Consider the following 15584-nt stretch of genomic DNA (forward strand, 5'->3'; position numbering starts at 1 on the left):
TCGCTGTTGGAAAGGTTAGGGTATAATGATGCAATAGTTAGGTTTTTTACATTCTGGATGTTCCAGGTTGAGGATTTGTTGCACTTAAAGGTAAGCAGGAAGTGGTTTGGTTATGAAAACAGAAAGGAGTACGGTCAATGCAGGTCAACGACGCCACTCACTGAAAAGAACCCTACACTTGTTTTATTTGATTGCAACTAGAGTCCAGAACAAATCTGTTTACAGGAAAGGCACAACACACTATGAACTGTCTCAAGCTGTTAATACGTAGGAGCACTTTACGAGAGACCCCTGCCCTCTTGATAAATTCAAATGTTGTGTGTACTCAAGGCCGACGACAGCGCTCTAAAATACCAGCCGTGGACTGGGGACCCAGCGGTGGTCAGCAGACTCTCGCTATTTCATCACTGCTTAAAAATGTTGACAAAAGCTGACCGAGATTTCTGGGCATCCCGCCATCAGTTTGTCCTAAGGATGTATTTCACCACCCTCGGCTACGCCCCTCATAACGACATGTTGTCACGTTCCGTTTAAACAGAAACCTCTCGGTGGTGACAGTCTAGTTTGCCTAGACTCTGCATAGCCTCCCCCCTTACCCCCCCCCCCCCATCCCTCTTACGTACTTATTGTATGTTGTATGTCCTTGCACTTACAAAATAGAGCTTAAATAGTAGCATTGTGTAGCATCTTATCCTAGCTACCTTTGTTGTGTACGGGGAACGGGTTAACCTAACAATTGTTAGTGCTTGGCACTTGGTTCTATGAACGTCCTTACTGTACCGACACTGATATATTGTTGTTTCTCTTTCTTCTGACAACTCATTGTCAGTCGCTTTGGATAAAAGCGTCTGCTATACATCCTAAATGGAAATGGAAATGGTGTCTGCGGTTCTGTGTTCAGGCCGCGTCTGGTTCGACAACGTCCACTGCAGCGGCAAGGAGAGAACGCTGGCACTGTGCCCGTCCAACGGGATCGGCGTGTCGGACTGCAAGCACTCGGAGGACGTGGGGGTGGTGTGCAGCGACAAGAGGATCCCGGGCTTCAAGTTCATCAACACGCTGCCCAACCATGTGGAGGTACTACGCTAATGTTTTGCACGTCAACTGTTTTCCGTAGATTCGCTCAACGTAAAAATCGCCAACTTGAGAGCACGTCTACGGTTTTCTGTTGTTACGCTGAGCGTAAGAATCGCTAACCTTTAGCACGTCTACGGTTTTCTGGTGTTGCCCTTAACGTGAAAACGCTATCATGAGCAAGTCAGCGGTTTTCCGTCGATTCTTACGTTTTGTAACATCCATACGAAATGTATGTTTCTCATAGTTTTAGTCCTGCCTTCTCTCAAGCACACGCCCAGACCCCTTCAGCCATTGATCTCCAGTTCACACCGCCATCAAACCTCAGGCTTCTCCAAACGCATGAAACTGGTTCTGAAATATATGTCGAATTTATTTTTATTTTTTTCATTTCTCCCTGAGGAAAACCTCGTCTTTCTCTGTCTGACCCACCTCGGATAACCTTCATAAAGTCCATAAATATACAAGTATAATATTATTCCCCTCTTGATTTCAGCGAGGTGATTGATCACTTACGGGGTAGGCATCACACAGCCGTCTCCCCGAGGCTGACGAGAGCCAATCAGATAGGATCCAACGAGCGCTGCCCGCCATCAGTCTTAATAACGGCGGCGTAGCTGCCAGTCACCGTGTGTTGGGGGGGGGGGCTGTGAGGTTAAACTGGTAATTGTGTGTAATTGTGTGAAATTGCGCGTTCATCACTGTCACTGGGTGTAGGAGGGGCTGCAGGAGCTACTAAACAGCCTGTGAGTGAGCCCCGAGGTAATGGCCGCCGGAGGCAGAGCGCTATCTGCCCAGGATAATCTCTCTCTAATGGTATCTCTCCACTCTACTGTGCAGCCTCTCATGCTTCCACATTCCAATGTTATGAGCGAACCACAAACCCTCTTCCATCACGCTCTCCCTCTCTCTGGCGCTCTTACACTCTCTGGCTCTTGCTCTCTCTCTGGCTCGCTCTCTCTCTCTCCTTTCTGTCTCTCTCTTTCCCCTCTGTCTCTCTGTCTCTCCCCTCTGTTTTTCTCCGCCCCCTCTCCCTCTCTCTCTCTCCTCACTCTCTCCTGCAGTTTCTCTCTGCACTCATCTTTCTCGTGTGGAAAGTTGCTTAACTCACAAGAATGTGTGTGAAGACGTGCAGCAGAAGCAGACGCCTCCGTTCTGTTAAGGACGTCAGGGTCCGCTTGAGTTGAGAAACCGGAGACAAACTCACGGCCCCCCCGTACCGACACTTTCTCCACAAGGTTTTTTTCCGACAATGCAACGGCTACAGTGGCATGCAGCTCAGGAGGTGAAGCTGAGTGTCGAGGTGTCCCTGAGCGAGACACCTTACCCCGACTGCTCCTGACGAGCTGGCTGTCGCCCTGCGTGGTTGACTCCACCGTCGGAGTGTGAATGTGTGCATGAATGGGGGAATGTTAGGCCATATTGTAAAGCGCTTTGAGTGGCTGCTGGTTATAAAAGCACTGTATAAATGCATTCATCATTTACAGTGCAATCAGTCCATTCCATTATAAGTAACCCCACCAACGTCCAGGAGAACGCACATACCCAGGTGAAGAGGAGTTGATATCTGTTCATCACTGTTGTTTATCTGGTATTGACAGCAGGGTCCAGACGGCTGGCTCCCTGCAGCCAGATAATCCAGTCAGTGTTTCCATCCACCGAGCAGAAGCCCGGCAGCATCAAGAGCTTGTGTGAGAACCCAAATGTTCTGCCTGGCCTCGTGTCCGCCTCCTCCCCCTCCCTCCCTCTCCCTCCCCCTGCCCTCCCCCCATCTGGAAGTGGTAACCCATGTGCGAATGCCGCAGCAGGCTCTGCCATCTCCCCTGTGTGTTCTCCTCCTGGGGTAAGAGGCCCCTGCCAGTGTAGTTATGACTCTTTTACATCCCTCATCATAAAAACAACAGCGCACATTTTCCTATCGGCCAGGATGGAGCCATTTCAGTATTTAAGTTCAGTTTATACCTCATAACAAAATGACTTCCTGGAGGTTACGTGTACATTGGTTATTTAATCAGATTCCACTGGGAGAGGTGACCTCATACTGGTTAAAGATGTCTGTCCAGGCCCTGAAACATAAGGGCTGGCCAAGGCAAATACCCAGAGAATGATAGCACGATAACAGTGTTGTTGTGTATTAAATATTCATAGCCAGAAGACTTTGTACTGCTGTGTGCAGTTTGGCGTCCATGTAGCCAATGTTGGAGAGAAATTAGCTTGTTGGTGGACTGGAATATGGACTTTACCTTCTCTGCCTTAAAACAGAGCTAGCCAGGGTGAAACAGCACTACAGGAAGTGACAACCTAGCTACAACCTGCACTATTTAAATCTTTGTCTGTTTCTATGTAACTATATTTCCTTTTTTTATCAAGACCATTACCTGAGGTTGTTTGAGCCATCACTGGTACATCATACTACTCATACAAATACAAATGCACTCATGATTTCACATAATCTCAACCTCTTAAGGGATGGCCTCAGTCAAAAGGTTACACAGTGTGGGTTTAATCATTGTAAAAAAAATGATATTGTGAGCGCAGTGCTTCTATTTATACCCAGGTGAGTCAGCGATCACGTGACAAAAGGGACAATTACGTCCTGCAATGCGGTACAAGGGACAAGTTGGTGTTTGCTCACAGAGCTTTCATGAAAGCTACGGCAGGCAGTTTGAAGAGTAAACAAGATTCTTAAAGTATTCCACCCCTCCATTCATGCCTCCCTCCAAAGACCCTCCCCAACGCAGGTGACTAGCATGCTAGCTTTAGCAGCAGGTGACTAGCACGCCAGCTTTAGCAGCAGGTGACTAGCACGCCAGCTTTAGCAGCAGGTGACTAGCTTGCCAGCTTAAGCAACAGGTGACTAGCACACTAGTTTTAGCAGCAGGTAACTAGCTCGACAGCTTTAACAACTGGTGACTAGCTCGATAGTCGATACATCGACAGTTCACCTGTCTGGTCCATCTAGCTGTGGCCCAGCTTCCCTGAGACGCATGTGAACGCCAACTGGTTCAGCACCAGTACTGGTATGTCTGGGGCAGGCCGGCCGTCCCAGTAGAGCGGAGGTGAGGAGGACATCTGGACCGAGGTCGCCGAGCGGGGACCGTGAGAGAGGGGGTCAGGAGCAGGGTGGCGTGAACCCTGACAGGGCTGTGTCACATGACCTTCCCGGGATTCCTCTTGGCCTCATTGTTAGAAGGCCAGGAGAGCCACAGGAGTCTGTGGTCTTCAAAGGCCTTGTCGGAAGACCCCTAAATACTCACAGTCTCACAATACACTGCAGTCTGTCCAGTGGTGGCTTTTTAGAAGGGTCGTGGTGCAGCACTTTGGATAACAGAGTTTTTTAAATGACCAGATATAAAGGTAACATGAACACCAATGGGCGTATCTAGTTCTGGCGGGACTCTCTAGTCGTGCGGTCCCCTATCAGCTGTTTGCTAAAGTGGTCCAATCAAACGCAGGTACACTGAAAGGCGGTCAATTTATTAAATTGACCGCCTTTCAGTGTGAATCAGAGTTTTTTCAGAGTGAATGTTTGAGAGGGCAGGTCTTAAATTTTAAGACCTGCCCTCTCAAACATTCACTCTGCGACTTAAGTGGGCTGAGCAGAATTCACCCCGTCTCTATCTGCTTTGGTTCTGCTCTGTATTGTACAGTATGTAACCTCCACAAGGAGGTGAGATATCTGATTGTATAGTGCACCCTGTTGTGTATGTTGGTATTCTGTATTTGACATCTGTATGTCATGCTTTAAATCCTACACCAGGGGAGCGCCAGAAAAGAGTGAAACCATACCTGCCAAACTGAATTGTGTAACCATGTCATGCAATAAATAGTTAAATCTATGAAATGAGCGATTCCTGACAACTGTAAACATATCCAACTGGAAATGCCCTTGGTGGCTGTGTGGAAACCAGGGCTTTGTTTAGAGGAGTTATATTTAGCGTTGTGCCTCTCTGTGGACGGTCTTACAGGGACAGATTGGTTTCCATCCTGGGATGTGGGATGTTTCTGTGCTCCTGTAAGAGGGACGAGGTGTCTGCCGTCTCTGCCGTTCATTGGAGGGGAAGGAAGTGTTTTCTGAAAGCAAGTCATTGAGATCGGCCTACATTCAGCACGGCGTTCCATCCCGGGCTGATTTCTTTATATGAACAAATACCTCTGCTATTTATGAGTTGCATTCTTTGGCCTCGCTCATTTCCGGGCAGGGTTTGACAGCTCACAGCGTTAATCAATGCAGACCTTGTGCTGCCAACACAGACGCAGTCACAACAACCAACACCACCGCAGCAACAGCAGCGGCAGCAGCAGCGAGCATCAAGGCAGTTTTTCTATGAAAGATCAGCCTCTAATTCAACCGGGCAGTCAGTGATTGGAGGAAGGGGAAAAGCAGAACACTACCCTGCAGTCTTATTACAAGCCGGCGTTGGTGCTGCGATTGGTTTGGTTTCATCACTGCTAAAGGATTTCCATGAGCTTACATAAGTTCAGAAGGTGAAAGAAAGACAGGAAAAGTTTTAGTTTGAGGGCATTTCGGGAGGATCAGGGTGTGTTATGTGTGAGTTGACCAGTGAGATCCAGATTGGGTTCAGCCTCATGCCACACATTGAGGTTATTTTGTCTGGATTTTACACAATGTTCTACTCTTCACAGCCTGTGTGCACGAGAGTGTGTGTGAGTGAAAGAGTTGTGGAGTACAGTGGGGAGAACTTTGGCTAATAGGTCGAGGCTACAAGCTAAATCTGGCCTTACTTTGTTTCAAAGTGAATTCAGCCTCAATTTCGCTTCCAGAGTCAACCTAGGATCCACGCAGTCAAGGAAGACAAACTCATATTTCCTTTCCTTCTTTCTCTCTTTCTTTATGTTTGAATTTTTCTCTTTTTTTATTGGTTTATTTAAGACAGGGACCATGTACAAGGTTCATAAATTACATGGAGCAAAAAGATGGCTTGTACAAGATTATAGCTAAAAGCTCATTTCCATCAGTCCCTGATTTCCATCTGCAGTCCCTCTCTCTCTGTCTCTCCTTCTTGTTATATATAGCTCTCTTTCTGTCTCCCCCTCTCTCTCTCATAGAAAGAGACAGAGAGAAAGAGACAGTGAGAGAGAAAGAGAGTTATATAACACATATATAACCAGAAGGAGAGACAGAGACAGAGAAAGTTATATATGTCTCTCTCTCTCCCTTTCTCTCCTCTCTTCCCTCTCTCTCCTCTCTTCCCTCTCTCTCCCTCCCCCCTCTCCTCCCCTCTCACTCCTCTCCCTCCCTCTCTCTCTCTCTCCCGCTCTCTCTCTCTCTCCCGCTCTCTCTCTCTCTCTCTCTCTCTCTCTCTCTCTCTCTCTCTCTCTCTCTCTCTCTCTCTCTCCTCCCCTCCTAACTACTTTACCAGGCATGGTGGTGAGCTCACCCCAAGCAGAGTTTTACAGCTTCAATTTTCTCTCTGATTACTCATTTGTTCTGGCGCAGCTGAAGGGTCAACTCGGCTCTCTCTCTCGCCCTCTCTCTCTCTTTTGCCCTCTCTCTCCCTCTTTCACTCCCCCTCTCTTTCTTCCCCCCCCTCTCTCTCTCTCTCTCTCTCTCTCTCTCTCTCTCCCTCCCTCTCTCATCTCACTTTCTCCCCCCCCCTCTCTCTCTCTCTCTCTCTCTCTCTCTCCCTCTCTCATCTCACTTTCTCTCTCCCCCCTCTCTCTCCCTCTCTCTCTCTCTCTCTCCCTCTCTCTCGCTCTCTCTCTCTCTCTCCCCCCTCTCTCTCTCTCTCCCACCCTCTCTCCCCCCCTCTCTATCTCCCCCCCCCTCCTGTACCAGACCGCAGTAGGATGTTGTATAAACTGCTGGGTCAGCATGATGTCTGTCGCTCCACCGACTGGCCCTAATGCCCGGCCGCTCTCTCCGTGCCAGCTCCCAGGCTTCCTGTTTAATTAGCGTGCTCGCGTGATCCTATGTGTCTGTGTGCGAGCTAACAGTGGGAACCGCAGACCTGCGTGGTGGGAGGGACGCGGAGGCGTTCACACACGCTGTAGGGCGTACACGGCGGGGCATGGGAGGGAGCTGCCAGCCCCCTTTGCTCAGGGTGAACCTGACATCATCCAGGACGAATGGACCTCCGGAGAGCATGTTGAGTCTACTCTTATTCAAAGTGAGAATAGATTCAAGAAGACATACATGCATGCACACACTCATCTGTCAGTGAAGGCTAGATGCAGACAGTTGGACCAGAAATAATTGTTAATTAACCCTAACAATTGGCACTTGTTTCTATGAACATCCTTACCGTAACGACAGCGATATATTGTTGTTTCTCTTTCTTCTGACAAATGTACTTATTGTAAGTCGCTTTGGATAAAAGTGTCTGCTAAAGGCCCCAACTTAAATGTAAATGTTAATTCCTCATATTGGTTTCTTTATTGAGGACATTGCCATTTGTCGTTACTTTCAACCAGTAGGGTCCACCTGTTTCAGTTGCAACCAATACAAGATTCACTCATACAAAACTCAGAGGAATTTGATATATCTGTTGTAGCTATGTACAAATATGTGACTATTTATCAGATCAATGCCATCATAGTACTGTGCAGTATAAACGGATCCATCTCTTTGCTAAGTAAATAATCAGGCTCTGTCAGGCGGTGTGTTTGTTCGTTCGTGCATATCTTTGCTCTTCACATGTTTCCACTGGCAGATAAGGCTCTCGTGCCAGAGCGAAATCATTTAATTCCCTTTTAATCTACGTGGTAATCTTCTGCAGAGCCACTGTGAACACTGTGGCTGGGTGCGGCGCTGGGCAACATCTGTTGTTCATTGGTAAACAAAGACCCTTTTAATTGCTCCGAGGGAAACAACTGCAAACGAAATAGTCAAACAAAGCGGCACGTGACATTTCACTGAATTCTACAATCGGAAGAAAAACATATAATCGTAAATTTGTTTTGTGGGTTTGTGGGACCGTCCGCCCTCCAGTAATACGTCCTCAAGTTACAACAGATGTTCACTGAACAGAAGTAGCTGCGAATGCTACAAAATAAGTTTTAAACACCATTTTGACACTCACAGTAAAGTCTCTGTCTCTTCTTCCTCTAAAACCTTAATGAGGACTTGCTTCAATGGCCTGCTTTCAGATTAGACTCAATAAGATAACAAAACTTAATTGTCCATCAACAGAGACAGCATATTGTCTTAGACAGGGGCTCACATTAAAATACATAACAGCGTGAAACCTTTTACGACAAACCAGTTAAAAACAAAAGTGTGACGGGATAAAGTGCTGAGTTAAACTGTTTCACTGGTTCTGTGTCCACTGCAGCTCTTACAGGCATTTCACCGCCAGAGGGTTAGGTCCTCTATTCTAACCACATGTTGAAACGATGCACTCTTCTGTTCCTCTGGCCCAGATGTTGATTAAGATGTCAAAGGAGTGCCATGTGAGGAGAAGTTATGAAGTCACCATTTGGACGGGGACATTAGAAAATTGCAGAACTGTGAATTTACCTTTGCGACAATTTTGCCAAGGTTTGGTGTAACGGATCCTTTGTGAAACAACAGTTTCATGAAGCCGATGCTTTGACATTCAGGTGTTTTTTTGGTGGTGGTAGGATGGAGGTGATGGAGGAGATGAGGTCGTGACCTCAGGGTTTCTGCTGCCATGACCTTCCCCAGAGATGGTTTCAGTCATAAAGGTTTTCCTGGTTAAGTGGCTGAATCGTTTGAGTTTTAAGAAGCTGTGTTGATTAGTTATTGTGTTCAAAATAATTATGTCTCATATTATCATCGTATGTTTGTCTTTCTCTGGGTCACCATGTCAGATTAGCCAATTATAAAGACGTGAAATCTTGCCATCTCTTGGCCACAGTATGACCTCGACCCGATCATCTTATTTTTTACGACCTTGCAGGAGTTCATAGGTCGTCGGGGAGGAGGGTCCAACAATTGTCAATCATGGTAACAGAAGTGCTACTGCTAGTGTGATGCTAGCTCCCCGGGTGGCTGAAGCCAGGGGTATTGCACCCACAACGAACCTGAACCCTTCCTCGGTTCACCAGAGGGCACTCTGTCATCCTATTGGTCAACTCAAGGACCACATTGGAGGAGTTGTCAAACTAAACAGGGAAATATTATTCAGAAATGGTGGTTTTTGTCAGGGTGCAGTGGGCCACCCTGATGAGTGTTTGCATGATTTATCATTCCTGACTTTCTTATTCAGGCCTGACGCTGGAAATTTGACAGTGATGAAAAATCGTGTCAAAATCAGATTTTGTTTAGTCTGATCCCGGCATTACAGGATAAAGCAATGTTTAACTGAAGAGGAAACATCAGATCAAACACACTTTTCCAGGCATTGTTTCTGTGTGTATTCTTAATATAAACTGTCATATTATTAACCAATATTGGTGTTTTGTGAACATACCTTCCTGTCTGGACCATTGTGTTCCACACCTAGGCCACGACTTGTGTTGTGGGTTCCATGCTGTTGTCCAGCATGGAACCCACCTAGCTCCCTACGTGATGCAGCTCCCCCGTCTGGTTCCAATAATGGCCTAATAGTAGCTTCTGTGTACCAACCAGGCCCCCTGAGACGTTCCAAAGCGGAACCAGCAACCTTTCCAGACAGGCCTCTGAGTTCTGTGCCCCTGCTCAACACACAATACCTCTCCTGTGATGTCACCTCACAGTTTGTTTGGTTTTCCCAGTTTCTTGCTCTCTGGTGGATCATTTCCAGCCTCACGTAATCGATTCTCCGTGGCTGCTGTGGTGTCACGCAGCGAGCAGACCTCCACGAGGAGAACGAGTTTTCCACCTGCACATTTGGGCCCAGTTTGGTGGGTCTCCAGGAAATCTGGGACAAACCTGAAGTTCAAGAGCTTTGGAACAGCATTAGTGAAAGCACCTTTCTCTTATGAAATAATTCTAATGAATTTACTGCCACAGTCGACTTTGTATGATTATTGTCATAGCATCATATGTGCATAATCCTGAGAGGAAGACAGGGAGATGTTTTGTAGCTCAGTGTGCTTCCGCCAGCATCCCTCACCTCTTTGCTAAGAAGTCAAGCGCAGACTTAATGGCTTTTCCCTCCACTCCGCCACTTCGCTCTTACACAAACACGGCAGAACGCCCTCCTCCCTCCACAAACAACAGCCACATGTTGTCGGAGAACCCTGCCCCTCGCCGAGGCTCGCTGCAGCCAACCAAACACGCTCAGAAAAAACACGTCCTCTAAACATGTGCAGAAACATCTGAAACCTCAGCAGGAAGTGGGTTTCAGGAGGATGGAGGGAGGTCCATGAAATGGGAAGGGGGGAGAAGTTGTGCATGTAAGCCAACCCAGCATCTATAATTCATCCGCAACATGGACTTAAAGGAACGCCGTAGAGCATCCCAGCATGGGATGCATGGCATGGGAATAACAATGCATACTGTTTACTATCCATTGCATACATAAGTCAATGTGAGTCTACATTAGAAACATCTTGTTTATCTGAGACTAAAATGAACCCTGGTACTGATATCTGGATGTGTGAGAGTCTTAATTGGGAACACATTGGTTTATCTGGCATTTGCTTGGCAGTGCATGAGGTGAGAGAATGTGTCACGACATTCACCAACACCGGCTGAAGTTGGCGGTCGTGGGGTAGACGCCGGATCTCTCCAGACGCCTCATGTCCTCACCAGGGCAGTGGTGGTTTTTCGAGGTATCTCGAAGGAGCTTGCTAAGGGAATTTATAGCTTTCTGACAACTAATTGCCTGCTGACGTACTGCTACCATATGATTATCTGCCCTGGTCGGGGAACATATCATCTGCTACTGAAGAGGGATCTCCACAACCACACGTCCTGTCATTATTATCCACCACGATGATCTCAGCTGGCTTCCAGTGTGTACACTAGACTTTTCTGCCCCCAGGACTTGCGGGTAATGTTTTTAATGTGGGTTGTCGCACTGGGAGATATTAAAAAGTACATAAATCCTTTTTTCTTTTAGCCTCTGGTTCTGTGGCGGCCTCCGTTGCATTCTCCTCATGTGATCTGAAGGGTTTGGTTTGTTTCAACACGTATGACACAATACTGGTCGCTCAGGAAACTGACCTCGACCCAGCAGCACTGCCGCCACACCCGTCCAGACAGCGGTCTGAGCTCCCGGCAGTTAGCCTGCTCTGTCACGTAGCACCAGAATGTGGGCTCAGTGCATGGCTGACAGGAAGAACGTTGGTTAAATCCTCACAAAGGAGGTTAGGGTTGATCGGCCTCTGACCGGATTGTCCACCTGATTGGTCTCTTCCAAACGTAATCTCCTGCCTTCATCACCTCCTCAGTCCGGGCAGGGGTCCTTTTTGTTTATCAGCCGGTGAATCTGTCTGTAAAACGCACAGAACACAAAACCACAACTTAAATCAATCAAAAAATATACAAATGTAGTAGAGGACTAAATCCAAGGGCATCCAACGAGCCCAGGGCCGGAACCAAGACACAGACACACAGACAAAGATATTATAAAGTGATATTATAAAGTGATATTATAAAAATGTCAGATAGAAGAAAAAGGATACAAGGTGTAAAGTAAAGGTCATAAGGTGAAACATATGGTACATTATAAAGCCTTCAACACCTCCTCTTTTAGCGCTGTGTGAGGGACACCAGTTGAAACCACGGAAAGGTTGCGGACGTCACCGCTACCTGACGCACGTGTGCCTACAAGGCCGCCCTTGTGCCCGGAACGTTCCCCCCCAGCGCAGCCCCCCTCAGCACCCATTTAAACCGGTACAGTAAAGGTGTTCATAGAACCAAGTGCCATGCAATAGCTAGGTTTACCCATATACAAAGATAAATTATCTTCATTATATAGTGCTTTTATCCAAAGCGCTTTACAGTGTTGACTGACACATTCATACACCGATGGCAGAGTCAACCATGCAGGGCGACAGCCAGCTCATGAGGAGTATTTAGGGTGAGGCGTCTTGCTCAGGGACACCACAACACTCAGCTAGGAGGAGCCGGGGATCGAACCAGCAATCTTGCGGTTAGCAGCCAACCCGCTCTACCTCCTGAGCTAATGTCGCCCCTATAGATAGCTAGGATAAGATGCTACACAATTCTCAGTATTGTTTTCAAGTCCCAGGACTTACTACATACAATAAGTGTGGAAGAGGGGCGTGGGGGGGGGAGGCTATGCAGAGTCTAGGTGAACTCTGAACAAGTGAGTCTTTTGCGGTAGCTGGCTAGGTACTCTGCGGTCCTGACATCGGCAGGGAGCTCGTTCCACCACTGCAGCGCGGAAAAGAGAAGAGTTGTGACTTTGATGAGGGACGCTACGCTACGTGTCAGCGAGCGATGCTAACCATGTGCAGCAGAGGTCCTTTCAAGGCACGGGATGCAGATTCTATCCAGATGTGGGGGCTGTTTACTCACGACGTACGCCTGTAGCGCTCCCATCTGAGGCCACGCGTGCATCAGACTCAAACTCAGCACTTCCCCTTTATATTTTAAATAATAACCATGTTATGGGTTCGAGTTCCGCAATTAAAACCATCCATTTAAACAAGGACACACACCATACAGGAGGGAGGTCCTGAAACCTCCAAGCAACACCTGGAACCAGCTGCTGCTGGATCAAATAAAAATACTTAATAGGCCTGTGTATTATCAAGATCACTTTAATATTGCAAAAACCCTTAGAACAGCGCATACAGGCACGAGATGGAAACGGAGCAGCTGTAACAGTAGTTGTTAAGCCGACGATAAACTGCATTAGCCATTAGCCAACAAGCTAGAGATTGTCATTGCGGACCTTGTGCGTTGCGTGGAGGTTTCAGTTATTCAAACAAACCCCTTGAGATGCAGCATCTCGTTTCCAAGGGGTTCATCAGGCACAAAACATGGAAGTGAACAGACTTTTACACGACATAAAAAAGTAGACTGTTCATTCAAAATGACTGAAAAATCGACTTCTAAACTGAAAGGGAAGGTATGTCAAAAACAAGAACGAAGAAGTCGCTTTAAGGCGAACAAGCAGAGAGCCCGTCAGGCCGATCGAGGCATCACAGTGTCCTAAGCTGCTGAGTATGGGGGTCTGTACTGTAACATGTGTGTGGTGTTCCCCCAGAACCTCAACATCCAGGTGGAGGACGTGAGGATCCGGGCCATCCTCTCGTCCTACCGCAAGCGCATCCCCGTGACGGAGGGCTACGTGGAGGTGAAGGACGGCGGCAAGTGGAAGCAAATCTGCAACGCTGACTGGAACCTGCAGAACAGCCGCGTCATCTGCGGCATGTTCGGCTTCCCTGGAGAGAGGAAGTACAACGCCCGGGTCTACAAGTGAGTAGGTCCTCAACCACGGGGGAGTGGAGTCCAACGTGGAGACATGGAGCTCAGTGGAGCTCAGTGGAACTCAGTGAGAAGCTCCTTGTCCACGTATTAGTGAGGTCCAACATGGAGCTCAGTGGAGCTGGCCATGGAGTTTGATGCTGATACTGGTTATGGGTTTGATGCTAATACTGGTTATGGAGTTTGATGCTGATACTGGTTATGCGTTTGATGCTGATACTGATTATGGAGTTTGATGCTGATACTGGTTATGGAGTTTGATCCAACACCATGTTTCAGCCATGGTCCAGTATCACAGATGGAGATATCCTGAAACTAGAGCTCATGGCAGATGCGATCTGTTGAGACACTTGATAGTCTAGTGGAGAGAATATGAATTACCATTTGGTACTTTTACTATTTACCTTGATCCAGGCCAACTTTCAGTGAATTTGTTTCAGATACAGGTAGACCGCAGGCATTGGAGTTTGAACCCAAAAGCCTTTGGCTGGTGTCAAACACCCACGAGACATTCCTGCCCCCTTGGTCACTTTAATGTCAACACTTTCCTTCTAATTCCATCTAATTACCAGTCTATGTGATGTCTGCCCTGGCCTGTACCATAAGCACTGTTTCTTCAGAACAGCAGTCGAGTGTTCACAGAAGCCAGCCTTCCCAAACCTGCTGACCTCAGCTCTGTTTAGATGAACTGCTTCCTGTCTTGCAGAAGGTCCTTCAGGGTTATGGTGGCAGAACCTCCTCCACCTCCCAAGGTGGCCCCACTCGTACCTATCGTCTACTTAATGGTCGACCTTGACTGCTGCGTCTGAACTCAGACTTTCCCTTTGCAGTGCAGACCGCTGAAACATCATCAATCTACATAGTTAAACACGGGCCGGGCTGGGTCTGACCAGCAGGTGTGTTGAAGGCCGACATTCATACATGGTTTCCATCTGTGGAGATCCTTGAAAACCGAGGTTTCCTCCAAAAGCTTTTGATATTTCTCCCAGAAATGTGTAATGTAAACAAATGATTTAGCTTAAAGGCAGGGTTCCTGTTAATACTTCTCTTCATGTGGGGGGTTTCCCATTGGAGCGTATAGGTTTATCTAATGGAGGGTTCTCTCTATGTATATACATATATATATATATATATATATATATATATATATGTATATATAAGTGACGACATGGTTGGAGAGTTGAGCGCTCCCAGCAGCGAGGAGAGGCTAAACCCAGTGGTGTGTGTGAAGTACTGTGATGTGTTCTCTGCTCTGGTGACCACAGCGCACCACCGCGTCTCTCCCTGCTTTTCCATCTACGTGTCCCTCAGCACGTCCTCGTCCATCTCACGACACGACCGCCTGTTTTTACAGACCGCCGCCCAGGCTCGCCGCCTAGTTTTGCGGCGGACCTTTTCCCGGTAATCTCCGGGTTTTGCTGGAGTTTTAAAGGCTCTCGGCCTCTAGTTTGTCTTTCCTCTGAGACTCTGAGTGGGGTTGAAGGGGTGTGTGAGTGAGACGGAGCAATGGAGGAAGGGAGAGATGGATTGGTGAAGGGAGGGAGAGAGAGAAGAAGAAAGGGGGAGGGAGAAAGGGAGGGAGGGAGAGAGGGAGGGAGACTCAAAGGCAGGGAGAGAGAGAGGGAGGGAGGGAACGAGAGCGGTATCTAAGGTTGAATATAAAGCTGCCATTCAGTTGAATGTCACTCATACACAAGTCAACCAACAGACAACATGTACTCAGAAAAAAGATTTGAAGGAATTCAAGGATAAGGCCCTTCCAGATAGTCTCGAACATCGGGTTTGGTGTGAGCTGAGCTGAGGGGATGAATCTTCCAGCAGCTGGGAATAACAGTGTCCCTGATCAAGTCAGAACTCTCACCTCAGAACCACTCCAGTCTCGCAGACGGGAATCAATCTCTGTCTCCTGGCAACCACTTCCCTGCGTCACATACTCCACGTTCTACGCCATGTGAGCACAGGCCGTTCCAGCCATCTGCTGGAACTCAGGTCCTTTTACAGACACGTTTAGTACAGAAAGGCCCAAAGTGACAATGATAATGGGGATGGATCAACGGTCAATGGGGCTTTGGTTGTTTTTTATCACTTTCGTCCTGAGTGACTTGTAGTGAAGGCTGGGGAGACATTGAAGAGCAGAACCAGCATCTTGCATTGATGTTGGAACACAGAACCTCTGGGCTTGGAATGAAACCCCTAAACC

At 47.6% G+C, this 15584-nt stretch overlaps 1 protein-coding gene across 1 annotated transcript in view; it reads left to right on the plus strand.

The window, feature by feature from the left end:
• loxl2b (lysyl oxidase-like 2b) overlaps positions 1–15584 on the plus strand; it is a 38236-nt gene that overhangs the window by 3455 nt on the left and 19197 nt on the right. Inside the window, exons 3-4 of the mRNA XM_084468524.1 lie at positions 902–1077; positions 13164–13375. Of these exons, the coding sequence (XP_084324650.1) occupies positions 902–1077; positions 13164–13375 (388 nt within the window). The remainder of the gene's footprint in view (positions 1–901; positions 1078–13163; positions 13376–15584) is intronic.

This window comes from Micromesistius poutassou, assembly GCF_964030765.1.
Source record: "Micromesistius poutassou genome assembly, chromosome: 5".
NCBI lineage: Eukaryota > Metazoa > Chordata > Actinopteri > Gadiformes > Gadidae > Micromesistius > Micromesistius poutassou.